We start from the raw sequence: 26,780 nt of genomic DNA on the forward strand, positions 1-26,780 counted from the left end.
AAACTTCATTTCTGAACACTGAAAATGGAATTTCATCTAATTTTCATGTCACAAACTATCCCTTTAAAAAAAAAAAAAAGAAAAAACCTTTTAACATAAAGATCATTCTTAGTTCACAAGCCATACAAAAATAGGTGGTAGACCAGATATTTGGCTGACCCAGTTTGAAGACTTTGTTGGACGAGCCAAATGAAACATCTTCAGTTTTACTCCTGGCTCTGGAAGAAAGCAGTAACATCCCAGTCCTGTCAAGTTGACAGAAAAATCAACACTGCCTCTTAAGGGAGGTTCTAAACTCTACCTAAAAATAAATACTCTTATTAATTGATGAAAATGGTAAATGACTGTTGAAAGAGCTAAGGTGTGCCGTATGCTTTACGGAGAGTAAGACCTCCATCTTCGTCCGTTCGAGCTGCTGTACAAAATGCCAGTCTGGGTGGCTTAGAGACAACCTTCATTGCTCATGGTTCTGCAAGCTGAAGTGCAAGGACAGAGAGCCGGCGTGGTCAAGCGAGGCTCTCCTTCCTCCAGGTCTCAGACTTCTCACTTTGTCCTCACCTGCTGGAAGGGGCAAGGGAATTCTGAGGCGGCCTCTCTCTCTCTTTTTTAAATTAATTTATTTCAGAGAGAAAGAGATCAGGAGCTGGAGGGGCAAAGGGAGAGAGAGAGAGAATCCCAGGCAGACTCCCTGCAGAGCGTAGAGTCTGACGCGGGGCTCCATCCCAGAACCCTGAGATCATGACCTGAGGCGAAATCAAGAGTCAGACAGTTAACTGACCGTGCCACCTAGAAGCCCCTGTGGGGTCCCTTTTATAAGAATACTAAACCCATTCATGAGCTAATCACCCCTAGAGCCCTATTTACTAGTACCATCACCTTGGGGGGTTAGAGGTTCAACCTAAGAATTTGGGAGGGGAACACAAATATTCAGACCATGGCCACTTCTAAAAATGGTAGTTCTTTGTTTCTTCAGCAGCTCTTCATTAGGCTGCACCGTACGCTTGGCCCTAGCGAGGGGGCAACAGTGAACCAGGCAGTCTACAGTGCTAGCTCTCGTGGGACTTTGTATTTTGCTGTTATCTGAGTGATCTTCTGTGACTTGTCAGCTTATCTGAAGGAAAACGTATCTGTGTGTGATGGCTCAGTCTCAGAAGTCACACATGGAGGTGTTCAGTATATATGTTGTAGTCTCTCACTTCCCACCCACTAGTGTTTCTGATGAAAAGTATTTGTCCGTTCTTGGTAGTCCCTTCAGGACAGGTTAGAACTTTTACCTTTTTTTTAAGATTTTCTCTATTTATTTGAGGGAGAGAGAGACAGAGTCTGAGCAGGGCAGGGTGGGGGTTGGCAGAGGCAGAGAGAAGCAGACTCCCTGCTTAACAGGGAGCCCGTCGCGGGGCTCCATCGCAGGATCCTGGGATCATGACCTGAGCCGAAGGCAGACACTTAACCGACTGAGCCAACCAGGCGCCACGAACTTTTACCTTTTGAACTTTGGGGTCAAAGTTGTAGTTTTATCCACATTACTTTTTCTTTTCAGGTGCATGCTCCGAGTCCTGGATTCATTTGGTACCGAGCCAGAGTTTAACCATGCTAACTATGCCCAGTCTAAAGGCCACAAGACGCCCTGGGGAAAATGGAATCTGAACCCACAGCAGTTTTATACCATGTTCCGTGAGTATTCACGCTTCCCCTCTGCTTTCCAGAATGCCACCAAAGATAAACGGGAAAAGAAACTAGATGGCTGTGTATTTTGGGTTATGATTCTCAGGGCTTTTAGCTGTAGAAACATGTGCTGTGGAACCTTTCCCTTGAGAATCACTGAATTTTTTTGTTGTTGTTTAATTGGAATTAAGGCCATGTGAGCATTTTGTGAAAAGCCTTCGAAATGTTCTAGAGAAAAAGACGTTCAATATGAAGTATCACTAAAAACCATTTGGGAAAGGACCCTGGGTGGATTCTGGATTGGCAAGCACTAAACACGTTTCATGCCGCACAGATGCTGTGTAGGGTCCACTTGATGACTGATGAGGAATGAGGTCTTTCATGTAGATAGAGTTTCGGGGAAAAAAAAAAAAAGAGTCTTAATTATTTATACATCAACCCTTGTAAAGAAAAAAAGTCAGCTTTTTTTTTTTTTTTCGAAGGAAACTGTTTTAAACTCTGTTCCATACTTAATCACTTCTCATGCGCTGACCGCAGAATGCAGTCTCACTTGCTCTTGCTCACCAGGCGTCATTGATGCCAACAGCAGTGGTAATTTCAGGAGGTGTTGTAGTGGACACGTCCAGAATGAGGAGCTCACTGCCCCGGCGGTCGGTTTTTTTCTGTTTCTGTCCTGTTCCCTTTCCCATATTCACCATTTCTTATTGCTGCTGGCAGTTTACCTCCTTGAGCCTCATTTCACTGATAATTAGCTAAGGACTGTGAAGGAAACTCCCAAATTTGATAATGATCATGCCCAAAATAAACCTAGAGTTGAAGTCTGTATTCCTCGATTGAGGTGAAGTCCTATTCTGGAAATGTCACATGAGTTAAACATGACTTCATTTGGATGCTCAGAGTAGAGAACTCCCATTTTCCAAAGTTGTCAGAATAATTATAATCCAGAGATTTTCATCCTAGAATTAGTATCTGCGATGTGAATCTGTTTCCTTTGTTGAGACCCAAGGGACCCGTGGCCTACTTCTTCCCTGTGTGCTCACCTCTCCCCATTGTATGCAGTCACCCTTTTCTCAGGTTCATTAAACGTAACAAAGAACACATTGGACTTAATCCTTGGATGTGACATGTGAGACCGTAGAATTAAGAAGGGCTATGGCAATTGGACAGTGGTGATTTAAAAATCAGCTCATGGTCAAGTGTTCAGTGTTCTTTTCAGCTCAGAAGGATTTGCAAGAGCATGTTATATGCCTGGCAGACATTATTATTGTTCCTGGAGCTATATCATCCTGCTGTTGCAGCCCATCCTGGGGGCACAGTTTAGGGGACAGACTAATATGTGGCATGTTGGGTGATAGATGGCTGGTCAGCATGGTAAGGCATGATTGGAGTTAGCCTTTGGTTTGACTTTATTGTATAACTTTTGAGGGGCTGGGATGAGGTGGTATAGAATAATGTAAGAAGTAACCTGTGCATTATATCAGATGAAACATGTTAGGTGTTTCTAAAATGGCCAGAATAACCCGAATGATAGGCTATATCCTCTATAAGATGCCTTGTATCCAGAGAGTAGAAATAGGAAGTGTTTCTAGAAACTATAAAGTTCTCTTCTAGAATGTTGAAAATCAGAGTCCTAAAAACCTATTTTGTTCTCCATGAATGGAGGATTTCAGCAGTGTTGGTTGACTGAATTGAAAGAAATTCATTGCTTAAAATGTAACTAAAAATGAAAACACAGACTAATTCCTATTAACCTGGGAAGGGGACAAATTTTCCGACTCAGAATTCAGCAGGAATCAGGGGAGAAAACTGATACATTTGACTGCCTTTAAAAAAAAAAAAAACCTGGGGGACGGAGCAAGATGGCGGAGGAGTAGGAGACCTGGATTTCGTCTCCTCTCAGGAATTCAGCTGGATAGGGATCAAACCATTCTGAACACCTACAAACTCAACAGGAGATCGAAGAAAAGAAGAGCAACAACTCTCTCATCAGAAAAGCGACCACTGTCTGGAAGGTAGGACGTGCGGAGAAGTGAATCCGCGGCGATATTCGGGAGGATAGACGGCGGGGGAGGGGCTTTCGTCGGCCGCTTCTGGCAAGTGATAGAGCCGCGGAGCACAAAATCGGAACTTTTAAAAGTCTGCTCCACTGAGGGACGTCACTCCGGTGGCTAAGCGGGGGATGGGACCCTCCAGGACAGTGTGGTCTCAGGACCCTCACGGTCACAGAAAAACTGGGGGTGCCTCAGTGCGGCAGAGCTCCCAGGTAACGGAGCCGGGAAGCCGGCTGCAGAGGCAGAGCCCAGGCGCGGGCTCTCAGCTCGGGGTCGCCATAAACCGCGATCGGCGACACAGTCGGGCCCCTGCTCCTCCAGCAGGGACCCACCAAGCGGCAGATCCGGGGAGACTCACCTTCCTACTCCGGGAGGAGCCGAGCGGGAGCGCACTGTGGGAATCTGCTGGGTTTGGAGACTCCACCCGGGGTCGGGTGCCAGAGATAGAGGCGCGGGGTCGCAGGCCGGGTGAGCACGGAGTGCAGCCGGAGAGCGGGGAGACGGGAGTGACTGACGGCTTTTCTCTGGGGGCTCACTGAGGAGCGGGGCCCCGAGTTCTCTGCTCCTCCGGAACAGAGATTGGGAGGCTGCCATTTTCACTCTCCACCTCCAAAGCTGTACGGAAAGCTTGCAGGGAACAAAAGCCCAGAGAGCAAACCCAAGCAGATTACTCAGCCAGGAGGGGGCAAGGGCGGGGCAATTCCGCCTCCGGCAGAGACATTTGGAAACCACGGCAACAGGCCCCTCCCCAGAAGATCAGCGAGAACAGCCAGCCAAGACCAAGTTTACCGATCAATGAGAACGGCAGAACTCCAGCGCTAGGGGACTACTGCACATAGAATTCACGGCTTTTTTACCATGATTCTTTAGTCTTTTAAAGTTAATTTTTTTTAACTTTTTGTCTTATTATTTCTTTTTGAATTTTTCTTTTTCCCTTTTTCAACCAACATCTTATCAATCCCTTTTTTTAAAAAAAAAAAAAATTTATTTTTCATTTTTAGAGTCATATTCTATCTCTTCATAGTAGTTACCCATATTTTTGGCTTATATATATAAGTTGTTCTCTCTTTAAAATTTTGAAATAGTTTCTTCTAACAGATTAAAATATACCCTAAATCTCTAGTATATGGTGCTTTCTATTCCCCTGCCTGATCACATCCTCCCCCCCTTTTTTTTCTCTTTTTCTTTTTTCTTTTTTTAAATCCTCTTCTTTCTTTTTTCAAACAACTTCTTATCAATTCCTTTTATAACATTTTTTATAATTTCCATTTTTACAGTCATATCCCATCCCTTCATCATATCAACCCTTATTTTTGTACATATATAAGTTTTTCTTTCTTTAAAATTTTGGGAGGCACTTTCTTCTAAAAGACCAAAATACACCCCAAATCTAGTGTGTGGCACTGATCTATATACCATATAGATCATATTTGATCACATTCTGGTTTTCCTTTTGTTGTTGCTGTTTTGTTTTGTTTGTTTTTGTTTTTATCTTTATCTTTTTTTTTCTTTTTCTTTTTTCTCTCTTTCCCTTTCTTATCCCACTGCTTCAGGTCTTTCCGATTTGTTTAGAGTATATTTTCTGGGGACGTGGTTATTCTGCTACATTTTGTTCTTTCATTAATCTACTCTCCTCTGCACAAAATGACAAGACGGAAAAAATCACCTCAACAAAAAGAACAAGAGGTAGTACCAACTGCCAGGGACCTACTCAATACGGACATTAGTACGATGTCAGATCTAGAGTTCAGAATCATCACTTTAAAGATACTAGCTGGGCTTGAAAAAAATATGGAAGTTATTAGAGAAACCCTTTCTGGAAAAGTAAAAGAGCTAAAATCCAACCAAGTAGAAATCAAAAAGGCTATTAATGAGGTGCAATAAAAAATGGGGGCACTAACTGCTAGAATAAATGAGGCAGAAGAGAGAATCAGTAATATAGAAGATGAAATGATGGAAAATAAAGAAGCTGAGAAAAAGAGAGATAAACAACTACTGGATCACGAGGGCAGAATTCGAGAAATAAGCGATACCATAAGACGAAACAACATTAGAATAATTGGGATCCCAGAAGAAGAAGAAAGAGAGAGAGGGCCAGAAGGTATAATAGAGCAAATTATAGCAGAGAACTTCCCTAATTTGGGGAAAGAAACAGGCATGAAAATCCAGGAAGCACAGAGAACCCCTCTCAAAATCAATAAAAATAGGTCAACACCCCGACATCTAATAGTAAAACTTACGAGTCTCAGAGACAAAGAGAAAATCCTGAAAGCAGCTCGGGAGAAGAGATATGTAACCTACAATGGTAGAAACATTAGATTGGCAACAGACCTATCCACAGAGACCTGGCAGGCCAGAAAGGACTGGCAGGATATATTCAGAGCACTAAATGAGAAAAATATGCAGCCAAGAATACTCTATCCAGCTAGGCTGTCATTGAAAATTGAAGGAGAGATAAAAAGCTTCCAGGACAAACAAAAACTAAAGGAATTTGCAAACACAAAACCAGCCCTACAGGAAATCTTGAAAGGGGTCCTCTAAGCAAAGAGAGAGCCTAAAAGCAACATAGACCAGAAAGGAACACAGACAATATACGGTAACAGGCACCTTACAGGCAATACAATGGCACTAAATTCCTATCTTTCAATAGTTACCCTGAATGTAAATGGGCTAAACGCCCCAATCAAAAGACACAGGCTAACAGACTGGATTAAAAAACAAGACCCATCGATATGCTGTCTGCAAGAGACTCATTTTAGAACCAAAGACACCCCCAGATTGAAAGTGAGGGGGTGGAAAACCATTTACCATGCTAATGGACACCAAAAGAAAGCTGGGGTGGCAATCCTTATATCAGACAAATTAGATTTTAAACCAAAGACTGTAATAAGAGATGAGGAAGGACACTATATCCTACTTAAAGGATCTATCCAACAAGAAGATCTAACAATTGTAAATATCTATGCCCCTAACATGGGAGCAGCCAATTATATAAGGCAATTAATAACAAAAGCAAAGAAACACATTGACAACAATACAATAATAGTGGGGGACTTTAACATCCCCCTCACTGAAATGGACAGATCGTCTAAGCAAAAGATCAACAAGGAAATTAAGACTTTAAATGACACACTGGACCAAATGTACTTCACAGACATATTCAGAGCATTCCACCCCAAAGCAACGGAATACACATTCTTCTCTAGTGCTCATGGAACATTCTCCAGAATAGATCACATCCTAGGTCATAAATCAGGTCTCAACCGATACCAAAAGATTGGGATCATTCCCTGCCTATTTTCAGACCACAATGCTTTGAAACTAGAACTCAATCACAAGAGGAAAGTCGGAAAGAACTCAAATACATGGAGGCTAAGGAGCATCCTACTGAAGAATGAATGGGTCAACCAGGAAATTAAAGAAGAATTAAAAAAAATACATGGAAACCAATGAAAATGAAAACACAACTGTTCAAAATCTTTGGGATGCAGCAAAGGCAGTCCTAAGAGGAAAGTATATAGCAATACAAGCCTTTCTCAAGAAACAAGAAAGGTCTCAAGTACACAACCTAACCCTACACCTAAAGGAGCTGGAGAAAGAACAGCAAATAAAGCCTAAACCCAGCAGGAGAAGAGAAATCATAAAGATCAGAGCAGAAATCAATGAAATAGAAACCAAAAGAACAGTAGAACAGATCAACGAAACTAGGAGCTGGTTCTTTGAAAGAATTAACAAGATTGATAAACCCCTGGCCAGACTTATCAAAAAGAGAAGAGAAATGACCCAAATCAACAAAATCATGAATGAAAGAGGAGAGATCACAACCAACACCAAAGAAATACAAACAATTATAAGAACATATTATGAGCAACTCTATGCCAGCAAATTAGATAACCTGGAAGAGATGGATGCATTCCTAGAGATGTATCAACTACCAAAACTGAACCAGGATGAAATAGAAAACCTGAACAGACCTATAACCACTAAGGAAATTGAAGCAGTCATCAAAAATCTCCCCCTCCCCCCCAAAAAAAGCCGAGGGCCAGATGGCTTCCCAGGGGAATTCTACCAAACATTTCAAGAAGAATTAATACCTATTCTTCTGAAACTGTTCCAAAAAATAGAAACGGAAGGAAAACTTCCAAACTCATTTTATGAGGCCAGCATTACCTTGATCCCAAAACCAGACAAAGACCCCATCAAAAAGGAGAATTACAGACCAATATCCCTGATGAACATGGATGCAAAAATTCTCACCAAAATACTAGCCAATAGGATCCAACAGTATATTAAAAGGATTATTCACCATGATCAAGTGGGATTTATCCCTGGGCTGCAAGGTTGGTTCAACATCCGCAAATCAATCAGTGTGATTCAATACATTAACAAAAGAAAGAACAAGAATCATATGATCCTCTCAATAGATGCAGAAAAAGCTTTTGACAAAGTACAGCATCCTTTCTTGATCAAAACTCTTCAGAGTATAGGGATAGAGGGTACATACCTCAATATCATAAAAGCCATCTATGAAAAACTGAGAGCTTTCCCCCTAAGGTCAGGAACACGGCAGGGATGTCCACTATCACCACTGCTATTCAACATAGTATTGGAAGTCCTAGCCACAGCAATCAGACAACAAAAAGAAATCAAAGGCATCCAAATTGGCAAAGAAGAAGTCAAACTCTCACTCTTTGCAGATGACATGATACTTTATGTGGAAAACCCAAAAGATTCCACCCCAAAACTGCTAGAACTCATACAGGAGTTCAGTCAAGTGGCAGGATATAAAATCAATGCACAGAAGTCTGGCTTTCCTATACACCAACAACAAGACAGAAGAAAGAGAAATTAAGGAGTCCATCCCATTTACAATTGCACCCAAAACCATAAGATACCTAGGAATAAATCTAACCAAAGAGACAAAGGATCTATACTCAGAAAACTATAAAATACTCATGAAAGAAATTGAGGAAGACACAAAGAAATGGAAAAACGTTCCATGCTCATGGATTGGAAGAACAAATATTGTGAAGATGTCAATGCTACCTAGAGCAATCTACACATTCAATGCAATCCCCATCAAAATACCATCCACTTTTTTCAAAGAAATGGAACAAATAATCCTAAAATTTGTATGGAACCAGAAAGGACCCCGCATAGCCAGAGGAATATTGAAAAATAAAAGCAAAGCCGGCGGCATCACAATTCCGGACTTCAAGCTCTATTACAAAGCTGTCATCATCAAGACGGCATGGTACTGGCACAAAAACAGACACATAGATCAATGGAACAGAATAGAGAGCCCAGAAATGGACCCTCAACTCTATGGTCAACTAATCTTCGACAAAGCAGGAAAGAATGTCCAGTGGAACAAAGACAGTCTCTTCAACAAATGGTGTTGGGAAAATTGGATAGCCACATGCAGAAGAATGAAACTGGACCATTTCCTTACACCACACACAAAAATAGACTCCAAATGGTTGAAAGACCTCAATGTGAGACAGGAGTCCATCAAAATCCTAAAGGAGAACACAGGCAGCAACCTCTTTGACCTCAGCCGAAGCAACTTCTTCCTAGAAACATCGCCAAAGGCAAGGGAAGCAAGAGCAAAAATGAACTATTGGGACTTCATCAAGATAAAAAGCTTTTGCAAAGCAAAGGAAACCGTCAACAAAACCAAAAGACAACCGACAGAATGGGAGAAGATATTTGCAAATGACATATCAGATAAAGGGCTAGTATCCAAAATCTATAAAGAACTCATCAAACTCAACATCCAAAGAACAAAGAATCCAATCAAGAAATGGGCAGAAGACATGAACAGACATTTTTCCAAAGAAGACATCCAAATGGCCAACAGACACATGAAAAAGTGCTCAATATCGCTCAGCATCAGGGAAATCCAAATCAAAACCTCAATGAGATACCACCTCACACCAGTCAGAATGGCTAAAATTAACAAGTCAGGAAAGGACAGATGTTGGCGGGGATGCGGAGAAAGGGGAACCCTCCTACACTGTTGGTGGGAATGCAAGCTGGTGCAGCCACTCTGGAAAACTGTATGGAGATTCCTCAAAAAGTTGAAAATAGAGCTACCATATGATCCAGCCATTGCACTACTGGGTATTTACCCCAAAGATACAAAAGTAGGGATCCGAAGGGGTACGTGCACCCCGATGTTTATAGCAGCAATGTCCACAATAGCCAAACTGTGGAAAGAGCCAAGATGTCCATCGGCAGATGAATGGATAAAGAAGAGGTGGTATATATATACAATGGAATATTATGCAGCCATCAAAAGGAATGAGATCTTGCCATTTGCAACGACGTGGATGGAACTGGAGGGTATTATGTTGAGTGAAATAAGTCAAAAAGAGAAAGACATGTATCATATGATCTCACTGATATGAGGAATTCTTAATCACAGGAATCAAACTGAGGGTTGTTGGAGTGGGGGGTGGGGTGGGAGGGATGGGTTGACTGGGTGATAGACACTGGGGAGGGTATGTGCTCTGGTAAGCTCTGTGAATTGTGCAAGACTGTTGAATCTCAGATCTGTACCTCTGAAACAAATAATGCAATATATGTTAAGAAAAAAAAGAAGAAGAAGGTAGCGGGAGGGGAAGAATGAAGCGGGGGAAATCGGAGGGGTAGACGAACCATGAGAGACGATGGACTCTGAAAAACAAACAGGGTTCTAGAGGGGAGAGGGGTGGGAGGATGGGTTAGCCTGGTGGTGGGTATTGAGGAGGGCACATTCTGCATGGAGCACTGGGTGTTGTGCACAAACAATGAATCATGGAACACTTCATCTAAAACTAATGATGTAATGTATGGGGATTAACATAAGAATAAAAAAAAAACAAAAACCCTGTATGGCAAAAACATAAGCAAATTCTGTCTTGATGGTGGGTTAGTATCCTTTAATATATAAAGAGCTTATAAAAACTGAAGGAAAAGTTCCATAATCCAACAGGAAAATGAGCAAAGGCCATTATTCATTGCAAGGAAGAAGAAGCTTATTGCCCCAAGCATTAGAAAACATATTACCCTCACTCACCATAAAGAGAAATACATACTTTAACTGCACCAAGACACCATGTCCCAAACATTAGGCTCACCAGGATCCAGAAGTTGGTAGCATAGCTATTCCAATGGTGAGGGTCCATCCATCTTTTCCTGCCCTACTAGTGAGAATGCAACATGTTACTAAGTGGGGGAGCGTAGTTGTCACCATCTAACAAAACTATCAGCACATCTTCCCTTCGAACAGGTTATATCTAAGAGTCTCTCCCAAAGATAAGTGAGCAGAAAAAAAAAAAAGTATGTGCACAGGTCATTTGTTGTGACACTGTTCGAAATAGAGTGGCAATAACCCAGATGTTCATACTAGGGGACTGAGTAAATGACATGGTCCCCTGAGAGAGGGGAGCACTGTGAACCTGGAAGGAGCAGTGAGGACGGTCCCCACTGCTCTAAGGGCGATGACTGGGGTACAGAGAAGTAATAAAACCAGCATGCAGGGCAGCTTGTTGACTTCCTCTCTTCTCTGTAAGAAGGCAATGTGTGCGTATGTTAGCGTATATGAATTTGCCTGTATTTTCAAAAGAAATAAGCTAAGGATAAATAGCAAGCTTATGAAAATCACTTCCCCTGGCGGAAGGGGGTGCAGGACCAGGGACAGAAAGATGATGTCTCTTTAATGTACTTTATTTTGACTTGGGAACCATGTCAATGTTTTACATAATTTATAAAAAGAAAGAAAGCATTCACTAACAACTGAAAACAGATTGAAAAAAGTGAAACACACCTAGTGTTCTATATCAGATTAGTGTGAATGTCCCACACAGAGAAAATAATTACTTCAAGTGACTTTAAAACTCAGTCTTTGGACCATACATTCATAGTGGAAAATATTTACATTGTTATTTGAACCTGCTAGAGGTATACTGTAGGAGCCCAGATTTTCAGTATACAAGAAGGTGGGTAGTATTTAAAGAATTTAAAGACTGTATCATCTCCAGCTAGAATAGGAAATATCAGTATCAGTTTACTTTTCTCTTTAAAAAGGAAGTGTTTCCTAGCTCTGTACTTGGAAAAGGATCAGAAGTAAAGACAATCCAGTAGCAAGGAGTATCCTTGGCACTCAGACTGGGAACCTTTTAAATACCTCTCCCACTGGGACGCCTGGGTGGCTTAGTCAGTTAAGCCTATGCTTTCTGCTCAGGTCATGATCCCAGAGTCCTGGGATCAAGTCCCGCATCAGGCTCCTTGCTCAGCAGAGAGCCTGCTTCCCCCTCTGCCTGCCACTCCCCCTGCTTGTGCATATTCTCTCTCTTTCTTTCTCTCTCTAACAAATAAATAAAATCTTTCAAATAAATACCTTTACCATGATAAGGAACCTCCTGCTCAGATAAATAGCTGATTCCAGGTCTAGGGCAGGAGATGTTCACAAGGGGACCTCTCGACATGCCAGCAAGGAAGCTAAGGAAGACCATTGGGATGGAGTGAGAAGGACATAGGAGCCAAAGACCGGGTAGTTTGAGAATCAGAAAGAACAGCTACAGTGGATTGCAGTCAAACCAGTGATGGATACTCCACGAGTCCAGAATGATCCTCCAAACGAGAGAAGCCCACAAAGTCCATTGATCCCCCTTCTCAAGTAGCTAGGACACCACATCATTACTCTGAAAAATAAAGGGAAAGAATCCAGCTTTGATCCTGCCTTTCTAGGGCAAGTTGTATTTGAAGGTAATCAAAAAGTTGATGAAAGAAATTTGCTAATCATGAGGAAATCACAGCAAATAAATGCCAAAGGAATGAAGAAGGAGAAAATCAGCATTTTAATACTCCTAAAGAGACAGTGGAATAAGGCAGGGATCATCCATGGTTGGTACAGCCTTCATGTCATAGGTTGATGGCAAGCTTTTTCATGAATGACGCTGCCTTAAATGGAGAAAATATGGATCTGAAGAGGGCACTTAAGCAGCTCAAGACCTTTGTTGTGTTGCGGTGTCCGGGCTGGAGAATTGGCACAAAACAGTGACTCCCAAAGCCTGCCCACGGAGAGCTTGGGTGTCTCCTCCAGAGGGGGGTCCTTTCCTACCCACCTGACGGAAGGGTGGGTCCGGTCTAACCCAGTCATCCCCACAGAATCTTCCATTCCCTCACCCTTTGGGTATCTGTGGCTATTCTAGCTATCTGAAGGGGAAGATTGTTGGTGTGAGTAAGAAGGAAGTGTCAAGTTATGTTTATGTATTGTTGATTTTTTTTAAACACAGCATATTTACTTTTGTTCACTATGTGGGTTGATAGTAATCATTATATCGTTGGTGTGTAAATATGCACATGCATTACACAGTTGTACTAGATGGTGTGCTGATGAGGTGCAAAATGGAAAGCGTGGATCCCCAGGAAGAGAGTGTTGTACTTGTAGAACTCTGTTGTCTTCCAGTCCAGCTGTCATCCAACCAGATTTAGCAGTGTTCTGGCGTGTGTGAAGTGCAGAGAGAGGATGGGGAAGCAGCTGGAAGATAAAGAAAGAGAAAAACGCACCATTGCTGACGCATCTCTAGGAGCAATGACATGAGGTTGTCCTGACCAGAGCGCACTTGCTCTTAAATATTCAGAGTTGAACACTTCTCACCTTAAAGCTGCTTCTATTTCTCCTCTCTCTCTTCTCCTCACTAAGTTGGTGGAGTTTCTATAAGTTGGAAAACCTGATTTTTCTTTATTGTTTTGCTCCAGATCTCAGAATTTCACTGCAGCCATCCTCTTTGTGTATTCTGTTTGCATTCGGGCATTTTTGTGTCAGCATAGACTATTCCTGATAGCTCCCTAAGCAGCTTCTACAGGGACCATCTGAGTGGTCAGGCAACGCTGAGTCCGTTTGGCTACATCTACTGAGTGATGATTTTTTCCAAGAAGCTGAAAAGTGTGGGGGTTCCTCCCTCATGGCAAGCCCCTCGTTCCTGCACTTACCTCTTGTCCACACTCCAGGCGGCCTGTGGGCCAGGCACTAAGGCCTTCCTCTTGCCACCAGAGCCAGCCCTTAAAAACTCAGCTTGGACTGAGCTATCCCCGCTCAAAGACCGTGGTGCCCTCCCTTGGCCCTCCCCGCCACCGCCCCACTCCATACCCCTCCCCAGGTGCTCACCCCAGCCCGCTAGACAGCCTGCTAGGTACCTCCCCACTCTGGCTTCCTTCAAATCACCCTGATAGCAAAATGGCATTTTTTTTCTTGAAGACTCTATTTAAAAGACTTCCTCCATCTCTCCAGTCAAATTGAAGAGAAATGTTAACCCTATCACAAAAACAAAAAGCCTCCCCCCTTGGATAAAGGCCCTTATACTGTAATATAAGCATTATCATAGTTTTCACAGGTATATTTTTATGTAGTTGTAAATACATAATAGAATTCTGGATCTCCTTTTTTTTTCCTTCACTTAATAGATAATTTTTTTTCAAGGTTCTTTTAAGATTTTATTTATTTATTTGAGAGAGAGAATGAAAGAGAGCACATGAGAGGGGTAAGGGTCAGAGGGAGAAGCAGACTCCCCGCTGAGCAGGGAGCCCGATGCGGGACTCGATCCAGGGACTCCAGGATCATGACCTGAGCCGAAGGCAGTCGCTTAACCAACTGAGCCACCCAGGCACCCTCAAGGTTCTTTTAAAACCATGATTTCCAAGGCGGATTTATAGTCCATCAAGTGACTGGCTCCTAATTTGTACCTATTTTGGGACAATTCTGTTGTTTCTTGTTTCAGTAACGCTGCTGCTTTTTCTGGGCTTGCCAGGGTCTTGGGTCTTGACTTGACCCTCCAGTTAGGCGTTATTTCCATAGGCAGCCTTCGGTCTCCTATACATTCTGCTTTTTCTGAACTCCTGAAGGCGTTCTGTCTTATTTTTCTCACTTCCCAACAAGGTGTTACACCTCAGTAAACAAAGGCAAGACCTTTGCCCGTACCATCTACGAGAGAAAACGAAGCCCTGAAGTCGAGGACTCATGCCTTGAGGTAGCCCGTATTTGGATAGCCCTAACTCCCTGCACAACACCCTCTTTCACAACTCCCTGTGGCTTATGTAACAGCCGCGGTGCTGAGCCGTCTTTACCTGATTGTGTCTGTCCCTCCCCTTCCCTGGAGCCTCTGGCTGAGCACTGCAGTAGCAGAGATGACCAGACTCCTCAGCCCTGCGCTCAGGCAGGTGTGGTCCCAGACTTCTGTTGACGTCCCCTAGTTGGAGGGTTTCAGTAACATTCAGCAGCCTGCTGAACCGCCTCACTCTTCATTTCGCTGTCTGAGAACGTTGCCTGTTCTCTACGCAGAGTCTGTTCATATTGGCTTATTTTAAATTAATTAGTGAATCAATATTTTGAGGACCTGCCACATTTGAGCTGTCATTCACCATCTGAAGACACCAAACAGTTCGCCTTCTGGGTGCTCGCCCTCTCACTTCGAGTCGAGGGCTGGGGAGGATTCAGCATTTCTCGGTACATGTGGGCATTGGGAGCAGGAAAGACAGGGAGCTGTCATAAAGTTGAGTGAAGAACAGGCTGGGGGTTTCTGGAGGTGTTCATTGAGAGCCTTCCCATTTCACCTCCAGCCCCTCTCCTTTCTTGACACCATCTGGCCTGCCTCATGCTGTTGGCCTCCTCTTGGCTTTGACGAGTCTTCCAGGGTACCATGTTTTCTCTGATGTGCAGGCCATTGTATGTGTACTCCTTGGTCTGGCAGCCCCGAGCCCTCACCCCCAACACACACACACTTGCTCATCCTTCAGGGACGTGTCCTGTCCTCTGGAAACCTTCCTTTCCCAGAGCCACATGCTCCTGTTCTATGACTCTTACACATGTATTCCAGCCCCAACCCTACCTTGTGCACCCCATGCACCTGGTCACTGCTGAGTCCTCCATACCTGAAGTGGTAGCATCACTGGTGATAAGTATTTGTTGGATCAATGAATAAAGAGCAAGAGGACTCAGTTTTCCCTAACTACAGGATGGGGTTAGTTAAAACATAAGTCAGATCATGACACCCCTATGCTGACCCACCATGGCATCTCACTGTAGGGAAAGACCAGTCATCCCAGTGGCCTCAAGGCACCAATACCTGTCTGGCCTCATCGCTTATTACACGTCTTCTTGCTCACTGCTGTCTAGTCCCATACCTGTTTCTTAGTTGGGTCAGGCACACTCCTGCCCCAGGACCTTTACATTGGTTATTCCATCTTTCAAACATTCTTCCCTTAGAGACTTCTATGTCTCTTTCTTCAGGGTTGTTTTTTTTTTTTTTTTAGCATCTTTTTTCTTTTTAAAGATTTATTTATTTATTTGACAGAGAAAGAGAACACGCATACCTGGGTGGGTGGTAGGGGCAGAGGGAGAGAGACAGAGGGAATCCCAAGCAGACTCCCCACTGAGCACAGAGCCTGATGCGGGGCTTGATCTCACAACCCTGAGATCATGACCTGAGCTGAAATCAAGAGTCAAATGCTTAACCACCTGAGCCACCCCTCTTTCTTCTTCTGTTTTTTAACTCAACTGTTACTTCAGTGAGACCAACCCTAAGTACCTCTCTTTTAAGTACAACTTTTTCCCCCCAATTTCATGTGTCCCTTCCCTGCTTTGTTTTCCTTGTTCACTGTATTATCAGGCAACATTCATACTTCCCTTATTTTTATTTTATTTTTTCCTCCCCTGGAATCTGAGACAGGGGTTTTGTCTGTTTGGTTCATTGCTGAAACTCCCAACACCTTGAAGAATGTGTGGCTTAGAGTAGGCATTCAGAAAATACCAGTTGAGTTAAAATGAACGATAATGCCTGTTCTATTTTAGTCCACGCAACAGTGTGAGGAAAAGTGAGATGTGTTGTACAAACTTAAAATTACAGAAGCTTCTCCATTGAATCGTATGTTGTACACCTGAAGCTAATGTAACATTGTGTGCCAAATAGACCCCCCCCAAAAAATTTTTTTAAAAACCATTTCAAAAGCTTTTTAGGGCAAGTGGCTTCACGTTGGTCTCTTGTGTCTTCCCACAGAAGGTGTTCGTGTGGTTGAGCTTTCACAAGTTGTTCCAGCCATACTGGTTGTTGTCATTGACATTGTCTTTGAATTTCTCCCAGAGGCTGGGACTCAACGGTGTGGTTTATTTGCATGATCAGGTAGATATAATGGCTTGGAGACCAAAGATTCTGCCTGACAAAACAGGACTTGTAGAAACGGGCTACTTTCCTTTTATGCAAATGATAAACCTGTTGGCTTCAGCTAAGGATCACTTCCACATGCGATTTTATTTTTAGGGCCTGACAAGCAAAGGAGCTATTTGTGATTCCAACTGCCTTTTTGGCCTTTGATTTCCATCAGTAGGACTCTTGCCTTTTACTTCTGTGCAGACCAGAGAGTGATGGGATCAGCCTTACAGTTCCTTTATCTGAGTCTCAGCCTTCAGGAGTGATACTCTTCTGAGGAGTCCATTCCCTCCTAAATTGCTTTTTGACACTTGAGAAATTTACTCCAGTGTGCCTTTTGTCAACAGTTCAGGCTCTCATCTTTTCAGCCCAGCTGTACATAATAGTTTCCCTAGCTTGCATCCTGACCTCTTCTCTCTCTCCCTCTCTCTCTCAGCTCATCATCACCACCATTTGAAAAACTACAGTTTGGGTAAAATTTGAAGTATAACATGACTGGCTTTTTAGTTTTTAAAGCCAGATCACTTCTTGTGTGATGAGACTGTATTTGTCACTAAAGTCTTTTCTGTCATGCCAGTTACACCATCAGAATCAGCGTCAACGTCATGAATGTGATAGTAGCCAGTATTCTTCCCCACTTTGTTAACAAAGTTCTCAAATAGACAAAAATGGTGAAAGAAATGTACAGTAGGAACCCACAGCCTAGACTCTGCGGTTAACAGCTTCCTTTACTTTCCTTTACTTCCTTTTACTTTCTGTGGCCTCTCAATCCATATATCTATGTGCCCTTCAATCCACATTTTTTTGATACATAAAAGAACACTTAACCCAGAGATGTTTCAGCGTACCTTAACTAGCATTCAGTATTGGTCACCAAACCAATTGTTTTTCTTTCTTATCTGTAGCATTGAGTTATTTTACTGTTTGTCTCCCCAGATGAATATAAGTGCAGTGAAGGGAGTTTCATTCACGCTTGCTCTATTTAATGATGTATCCTTAGTTCTTCCCAAGTTGTTTTCTGGCTCATAGTAAGTGCTCAATAAATGTACTACTGTTGAGTGAATTGACAGTACTTAGAAACCTATGATGTTGGCATTTTACAACTCTGCATCACTGACTGGTTTCCCTACTTCCCACCTTAATTTTGTGACCTGGATTAAAAGATATGTTAGTTTATCAATTAAATATTTATTGAACACCTATCACTTGGTAAGCCTGACTCATCCCATGAAGAACAGGCTTTAGTTTTGGAACTTTTGTGCCAAGGGTTTGATGCTGGGAGCAGTTTAGGCATGGCCTGCTCCTTGGTAATATAGATCTACCTACCTATGGAATCCATCATACCAGTTAATTAAGCATTTCCCATGGGCTTAATCGGTCATGCATGCAAAAATATTTGCTCAGTTTCCTACTGTGCTCTGGGAGTCAGCATAAAACGTGGTTCAGTCTCAAAGAACATAGAGTCTGTCATCAAGATAATAACGTGGGAAAGAGACTGTAACTCTTCATGATCTAAGAGGAGGTCTACTTATCTCCGTGTTGGGAAGTTAGGGAATCCCTCAACCAGGAGGTGAAAGGAGCTAAGCCTTCCAGGAAGGAGCAGGTGGGAAACATGCCAGACATGCCAGCACAAGAGAAGATGGAAAGCATGCATTCATTACACACCCCAAATGGGTAGGTCATCATGGAGCAAAGATATCAGAGGGTGACCCGAAATGAAGCCAGAATGACAGGTAGGCTGGGTGGTGCTTCATCCTGAAGGAGGTGAAGATTTTCAGCCACAAACTGCCACGGTTCTATGTTTGTTGCAAAGAATGCCCGGTCAAGGCAGCACAGAGGATGTGCCCGACGGAGCAGGGAAGGAGGAAGGGCAAGGCTGAAGGTACAGAGAGCACTCAGAAAGCCACTGCAGAATTGACAAGAGCGTAATGGTCTACAATACTAGTTGATTTCGAAAGGCAAGAATTGGAAACATCCTAAATGTCTCATAGGGTGGACTCGTCAGTATTTCTGTCTTGTGGACTTGGTCACGAGGGTTCATTGGCTCTTGTCCCTGGGAGTTGTTGAAACAAGCTTTAGGTTGAGATGGATTCGGGCTTGCAGGATATCTTTATTTTCTCCCTATCCTGGCTTTGCCTTTCTCTGCAGGGGCATCCTTCTCCCAGGGACACACAGATGACATCCGCAGCCCTCGACTTCCACCCTGCCAGCTTGGTGACTGTAGCAGAGACACCGTGACCCCAAAAGTAGCTCTGACTAGTCTTAGAGCAGCTGTGATTGGCGGGACTTGGATCATACCCCCATTTTTCAAATGAGCCATGGTCAGGGAGAGTCCTCTGTATCATATGCCCATCCTTGGAAGAGGATAGAGAGGGGGCAGCCAAGGCGTCAGGACTGGCACCAATCCAACCACCTGAATGAAACAGAATCACATGGCCTGGGAGAAGTGTGGTTCCATAAAGCAATGCTGGCGGACCAGAACCATGGGGCATCCCAGCTGATGGAAAGAGTTCATGCACTGAAATACTACTAATTTAACAAGCAGTGATGAGCTGTGGGTATTAACTCACAACGATTGCCTATGGCACATTTGTAAGTGAAAGAAATTTACAAGAGAGTAGGTATAGTAGGATCCGGTATTGATTTGAGTATTAAAAACAGTCCATGGGTTGCCTGGGTGGCTTAGTCAGTTAAGCATCTGACTCTTGATTTAGGCTCAGGTCATGATCTTGGGGTCCTGGGATCGAGCCCCACATCGGGGGGGGGTGTCCGTGCTCAGCAGGGAGTCTGCTTGAGGATTTTCTCTCTCCTCTCCCTCTGCCCCTATCCACTCCCACACATGCTGCCCCCCAAAATAAATGAATAAATCTTTTTTAAAAATCCAGTAATAGTGGTTATTTCGAGGTGATAGATGATCTCTTATTTTTCTTACATCTTTTTCTATTGTCTGAAAAAAGTTTTACACAGAGGATATATTTCTGTTACAATCAGGAAAACCTAAATAAGTTATCATTTGAATAGGGCAAAAGAAAACTTATCTATTGCAGAAGTCTCAACAAGAATCAATGAGGCCAGAACTAGGAAAGGTGTAGAGGAGAGAGAGGGTTGAGAGATTTGGGGAAGCTGACATCCTCAGGGCTGGGTGAGGGCTGAGGGAGGAGCCCAGGCTGGTTTTAGGGTTTCTGCCCTTGGTGATCTGCTGGCGTGGGGATGCCCACCATGGTAGGGCCAGCTGTGGTTAAGGCCAGCAGACCACCTATTAAAATGAATATTTGCACTTTTGGGTGCAAGTGCTTAGGACTTAGTGGTGGAAAGGCAGACCTCAGAGACTCAGGTGCTGAGAGAAGGATCGATTTGACTGAATGAAATTTGTTAATTACATTTGAAATGAGGATGCTATTACTGCTTGGTAGAAATTGCATACACCTCATTTATTAAGTATTTGGTAAGCTCTGTGAGGGCAGAAACATCTTGATGTTGTAATCTCTCAATGCCTAGCATTTAACCTGGTTTTTTAGAAGGAGTGCTCTAAAATGGTTGTGGTTGAATGAATTATTCAAGCCAAACTCCCAGTATTTCTTAAAAGAAGTTATCGCTGTAATCTGCTCAGGAAGCTCATCAAGCTGATTTGTAATCATTTGTAAATAGGTGCTTCCAAAGTGCTTAAAATAATGCTTTTCTTAAAAAAAAAAAATAATAAAGTCCTAAAATATTTTAAAACCACTGTCAATGTTTAGCAAATCCCCTTCTGCTTGTCACATGTAAAATGAATCAGCTTGGCCCCCATATGTGTAGCATAAGTCACTCAAGAAACTGAGGTGATCTTACTACATTTTTTCCTCCTGGGTCTTTCATGTGTATTTTGGTCTACCTTATAATGTTATTTTCCTCTGAAGCATGTTTACCGCTATAGTTCACGGAGCCCAGAAGATAAACTATTTGGACTACAAAGCTGTATGTGAGGATGCTTTAAGGAGCTTGGGCTCTGGGACCAGCTGGTCTGGCTCTTAATCCCAACATTGCCATTTCCTAGCATGTAGACTAGGGTAGTTGAAGTGTCTCCCCCCCCCTCCGCCACCAACCCTGCCCCGAACTTTCTCATCCCTACAAACATGTTGAAAGGTTTATGAAGATAAAATCAAATAGTCACTATAAAGCATTTAGCATAGAACTCCACACATAGAACTCAAATATTAGCCATTTTAAAACAATCATATTTGTTGATCTCCTGGGATGGAGTGATTTCCAAATGTGCAGCATTTCCTGTGTCCCATTTATGGTGAAATTTCTAAAGTTCACCTTGACATGTGAATACCTTCTCTTTGACAACCTCCCAACACAAATAAACTCTCTGTTCCTGTCCTCAGAGAAAAAGAGACAGCTTGGGCTGCAGTTAGATCTCCACAGAAAGGTCCTTTTGGATAGCATCAGCCTCTCTTTGTGACTTTTGACTTACTATAAATGATATTAGGAGTACATGTGTTGAGTCCAGGGCCCTCGGGGACGATGTCACCAGGCAGGTACCCAGCTGCTGGCCAGCTCCTTGGAAGGAAGCTACCCCAGGGCCTGTGGTCACTTCCAAATCACCTGTGGGGCAGCTTGCAGCTGAGTGACCCCTCCTGGCACCCCTGTCCCGCGTCCCGTGACAGGTTCAGCGTCCCCTGGGAAGACACACGAAGGATGTGACCCATGCCGGTGAAGGGTGACGGTGTGGGATTTCTCCTCCGGTCATCCACGGTCCTTACCGGCGCTCTCAGGTTGCCCATCCCCCACCTAACACCTCCAGACCAGAGAGGGGTGGAAATAAAGGGTTTTCGTGAAAACCCAGGAGAAGAGCAGGTGTTTGTGATTGTTTGTGCAGTGTCAAAATTGATTTAGTGCCAAATTACAGTCCTAAAGCAGCGAAGGCCCACCACTTCTCACAAGGTGTTTGACTAGATCATGTTCTCCCTCTCCCTCTTCACTGTCCAAGCTCGAGCTCCGGGAATCTTTGACACAAAAATCCATGCATATAGGAGTCTTTTCTTTGGGGGCTTTGGTGACTTTACTTTTGACTCTACCTTAGTATATTGCATTTTCCCCACCTGTGACGTTGTTTTAGGTGGTCGAGCCAAATTTCACCTTTCTAGAGAAGTGCTCGTCTAGGGACTAGATAACTGAATTTCAGAAACCAGTATCTAAAGTATGGAGATTTAGTCACCACATAACATTTTCTGAAGATAATAAAAATTAAAAAAAAACAAAAACCACGGTCTCAAAGTGTCAGGTTCTATTTCAGAATTTTCACGGTTAACCCAGAGTTTTGCAAAGAGCTATTTTAAGCTGCCTCATTGACATTGCAAATGCAGAGGGGCTCTCTTCCCCTCCCTCATCCTCCTCCAAAGCCCCTCACCACCAGCTTCTCAAAAAGAAAGGAAAAGCAACCCATTGCCCCTTGTTGGCAGTAGAATTTATTCACCAGTTTACTTTCCAGCCAACTGCAGCCATTGCCTCTGGGCACTTGTTCAAAAACGCAGAAATGAAATAACAGATTGGCCAGGCCGAACACAGCTCCCCAGTCGTAACCCTATTATCTCCTCATTCTGTCACCCCCATTAGGCAGAAGCCTGGGAGACTGGATGATGATAACACAGTGTTTATGTGGCTTGTTCATGTCCACAGTTCGCGGCTTTCCGCTGGTGGTGTTCCCGCGTTCGTCTGTGAGCGGGGCGGAGGAGAGCGAGGCCCGGGGCTTCAGGCTCCTAGGCCTTTCCACAGGCCTACCCCTGCCCATCTTTAAGGGCCCCCGTGCAGGCCTCCTGCCTGGGGAAGAGCTCCTGCGTCCTGAGAAAGCCAAAGCAAGACCAGGAACCACCTTGCTCCGCGTGCTTACCACCTACCTGTGAAGGAGTACAGTTGAAGCCACATGTGTGGACTTTTCTGAATATCAAGTATCTCTCCATTTAGGCTATTTATAGCTTCTCTACTCAGGGCAGAGTCAAGCAGCGCAGTTGCTTTATTTAATATTGTGGGGCCTCTGCAGGGTCATCTGAAAAACACATTTCTCCGGACGGAATGAATGTGTAGCAGAGGGCGGTCTCTGTTTCAACTACAGAAGATTGTTTCCTGATTATTGCCCTCTTTGTGAAATTCCTCTTAAAATTATAGGCACAAGAAAGAAATGTTTGGGGGGGATATGGGGTTACTTCCCCCCACCCCTTGACCAACTATTAAAATAGAGAAGTTTTAGAACTCACATGATGAGCGATCCGGAGGAAAATGCCTTTCTCTTCTCGAATAGTCTTTTCTATAGACTAGACACTGCTCCTTGGGGTGGGTGGCTTCTTGGGATGGCTCACATCCCAGTGAGTTTCACCTTTCGTTCTGTCTTCATTCCCTCCATCTGTTCAGTGTAGCTCCATAATTATCTCTCTCATTAGTGAGTAATTCTTAGGGGAGGTGCGGCGTCAGGGTGATGCTGACTGGTTTTGCCCCCAAATTCCCCTTTCCCTGGCTGGCATCGGGCTGGATGATGTGGGCTGCCAACAGCGGCCTCACCCCCCATGAGAACCCTTGATTCAGCCCTGCTCTGGGTTTTACTGGTCACACCTGGAAGGCAGCATGCCTGTCAGGAGACAGTGGCCTTGTGCTGAGCAAACAGGAGGGCAGAGAACACACAGCAGAATGCTTTTTGGACAGATGCATTTTACTGGGTGGGGGGGCGGGGGAAGGGCAGGTTGTCCTTCAGCATTTGATTCAGGTTAATCCATCCTGGAGACAATTCTCATGTGAAGGTTCTGCTGGGAGTATGTGGGAGTAGGCAGTCCCCTGCCTCCCCCTCCCCAGGTAAGAAAGAACAGGGTAAAATGAACACATTTAATTATGTGCATGATGGCTTATATCAAACTCGTAATCATTTCTTCTTGCCGATGAAATCCTAACTACCCTGTCCTTTCCTTTCCGCATCAGCTCATACCCCAGACAACAGCTTTCTGGGATTTGTGGTCGAGCAGCACCTCAACTCCAGCGACATCCACCACATTAACGAAATCAAAAGGCAGAACCAGTCCCTTGTGTATGGCAAAGTGGATAGCTTCTGGAAGGTGAGTCAGTCTGTGTGCGCGTCGCTCTCTCAGAAATGAAGCTTGTTGGGTAATTTAATTTAACTTTGATCCAGGGAGTAATCAAGCCAAGTGCCCAGGGCTTAATGGGATCTGCTTAGAAGTAAACAAGACTGTGCTGGGATTTGGTCGTTCAGCATTTGGCTATCTAATAAAGGCTGTCCCTGCTCGTTCACAAGTGGCTACCTAGCAAAGCCCTCTGCTCTTTGCTGGGAGTGGCACGTTACAGCTTCTTGCACGTCCTGTACTTGCTTCTGAAAGCTAGGGCCCCACGGGAGCGGATATCTTTCTGGAGCAGGCATTGCACAGAGAGCCCTTTACAGGCCTTTACAGCATTGCACAGAGAGCATAGGGCAGCTCTAGATGCGTTCCTGGGGAGCCTTTAGCTGCGGTCAGCAGCCCCCCACTGGTCAGGGCTGAACTATCCGTGAAATGAAAACACCCGCCAGGGCTGACTGCAGGCACTTTGTCACTTTGTTCTGGGAGATCTGGGACTACACAACATTCTTGGCCACAGCCTGAGACAGGTTTCCCAAAAGCGTTGGACCTTGGGGCCTCCCGGATGATTTCCACAGTCCGTCTGGGGGAGGTACAGTGGGAGAGGAGCCTGACTGGAGTGTGACCTGTTGCTCTGACCTCCAAACCTTTTTATACGGGAAGTCCACCTTTGTGTGCCAGTGCCATCATTTTGATTGAGGCCATGTTTACACAGGACACAGTAGTCTCCAGGACTTCAAAACATGCCTCTTCCGAAACATAAAAGTTATCACTTTCCAGAATGATCAGGTACTGGGGTCTCATGTTGTTACGTCTCCTTTATTAAGGAGGTTAGAAATCCAAGCACTGAGTGAGCGCAAGTGATGCACAGGGCACAGAATCCCTGCTGTTGGTTTTCTGACCCCATGTTCAGAAGAAGAAAAGCCGTGCTGCCCTCTCTTTACTTCTACAGCGCAAAGGATGCCGGAGGGACAATTAAATCGGCCTATTTCCAGGGAAGCTGATTTAATTCCAGATAGTTGTCTTCGCTATAAACAGCTAGGATTTTCTCTTAGTTTAGTACGGTGATTCTCAGCGGAGGACAGTTTCACCCCCAGGGGGCACTCGGCAATGTCTGGAGACAGTTTGGGTTTTGCCACGACGGAGGGAGTTGCCTTCGGATTCTAGTGGGTAGAGGTCAGGGATGCTGCTGACAGGACAGCCCCACAACAGAGGATTACCTGGCACAAAATATGAGCAGTGCCGAGGTTGAGAGACCTCAGCTGGTAAATAAGATTGATTCCTATGTGTATTATTTCGCATTTTCTTCTCCTGAGGGAAATAAAATCAGTCAAGACTCTAGGTGGTTATTTAACATGTTCCCATAAATTGACACACCTCAGCTTCCTTTGCATCAAAACCTGCCCTGTGTTAACAGAGCATCTTTCAGCTGACTTTCAGCCACACAGGCTCACAAGGACGTGTTGGGTGTTCTCGTTCTCAGCTCAGTTGTGAAGTAAATGAATCACAGCACTGGTTTTAGGAAGACATGGGCTCTTTAAAAAAAAAAAAAAAAAAAGCCTCACTCCTGCGTCTCCTCCACACCTGCTCAAAGAAAATAGTTTGCATGTCTGTGTGGACTTGACCTTGCAATTATATCCCTTCTGTTTTGGAACCAAGTGCAGCTTCCTTTTAGGTGCCTCTGGCAGTTATTCAGTCTCCCTAGAAAAACAAAATAATAAATTGGTTCTGAAACCTTCTTGGTCACTCTTTTTTTTTTTTTTTGGATAAAGTAATACCACCACTAAAAGAATGATTTTCTTGATGCCAGTCAGAATCCCAGAAGAGTTAGTTGTGCTGGCCCAAGTGATTTATGGCATGACTTAAAGTCCCTCTACAACTCCACAGATGACCCAACCTTCCTCTCACTGTGCATAATCCAGGTATTAAAAAAGGCTGAGTGGCAGCATGTCCACATTAGTCTTTTTTCCAAATACCCCAAATCTAGAGTGTTCAGTTTTCTGTATCATCATTGCTCAGTATTCTTGGATGAGAAAGGCCCTCAAAAGTGCAAAATTCTGTGAAGTTTTTACACAGATGCAGGACATGTCAAACTTGTCAACACGGTACAGGATGTGAGAATTGTTACTTGTAACAGAGCCTCCCCGTGCCCACAGTGTCCGGTGAACGCGCACAGAAGACAGGGGTGCAGGAAGGGGATGCCTCTATGCCCATATTCCCAGAATGGAATCAGCAACTTAAGCCAGGGGCAAGTTGTATATATTGTTTTTCCTATCCCTTGCCCCATTGTCTCCCCACCCAATCTCCTGTGCCTCTGACCTCTTTGGAAAGGGGGGGGTGACACCGTCCATCCCGGGGGGTTGAGGAATTTAGTGGGGACGTGTGGGCAGGCACAGGATTGTTGCTGACCATCTGTGGAGCTCCTCCTTCTCCCTCAAATTCTAGAACTCATTGAAATCCTGAAGATACTTGCTGTGCTATCAATCCTCTCCTATGTCCTCCCCTCTTCTGAGGAACTCTCCCCAGCTGCTGGGGCACTTGAGTGGGAGATGCCACCACATGCCCCCTCCACCCTTGGCTGATTGGTTCAGAGGGCTGTCCTCTGACCCAGGGCAGTCCAGCTCATTGGTGGTTGGCAGCCATGATTCTGGCTCAGAAAGCCACACGGGAATCAATGAGATTCTTCACTTGGCATTGGAAAACAGAGGGACAGAGCCGTGGGGATGGAAATCAAAAGGACACGCCCAGAGTTGTGATGAGGCCAAGGCAGAAGCTTC

At 44.1% G+C, this 26,780-nt stretch overlaps 1 protein-coding gene across 7 annotated transcripts in view; it reads left to right on the forward strand.

Moving 5' to 3' along the window:
• The window catches only part of MGAT5 (alpha-1,6-mannosylglycoprotein 6-beta-N-acetylglucosaminyltransferase), a 336,998-nt gene that overhangs the window by 217,603 nt on the left and 92,615 nt on the right, over positions 1–26,780 (forward strand). For all 7 annotated transcript variants that reach the window (XM_064586440.1, XM_064586441.1, XM_064586438.1 and 4 more), the window contains 2 exons: positions 1,541–1,674; positions 23,855–23,988. In XM_064586440.1, coding sequence (XP_064442510.1) covers positions 1,541–1,674; positions 23,855–23,988 — 268 coding nt within the window. The remainder of the gene's footprint in view (positions 1–1,540; positions 1,675–23,854; positions 23,989–26,780) is intronic.

Source organism: Mirounga angustirostris, unplaced genomic scaffold (assembly GCF_029215605.1).
Source record: "Mirounga angustirostris isolate CCGP_5_RB_7025 unplaced genomic scaffold, mMirAng1.0.hap1 SCAF_3, whole genome shotgun sequence".
In the NCBI taxonomy this organism is placed as follows: domain Eukaryota; kingdom Metazoa; phylum Chordata; class Mammalia; order Carnivora; family Phocidae; genus Mirounga; species Mirounga angustirostris.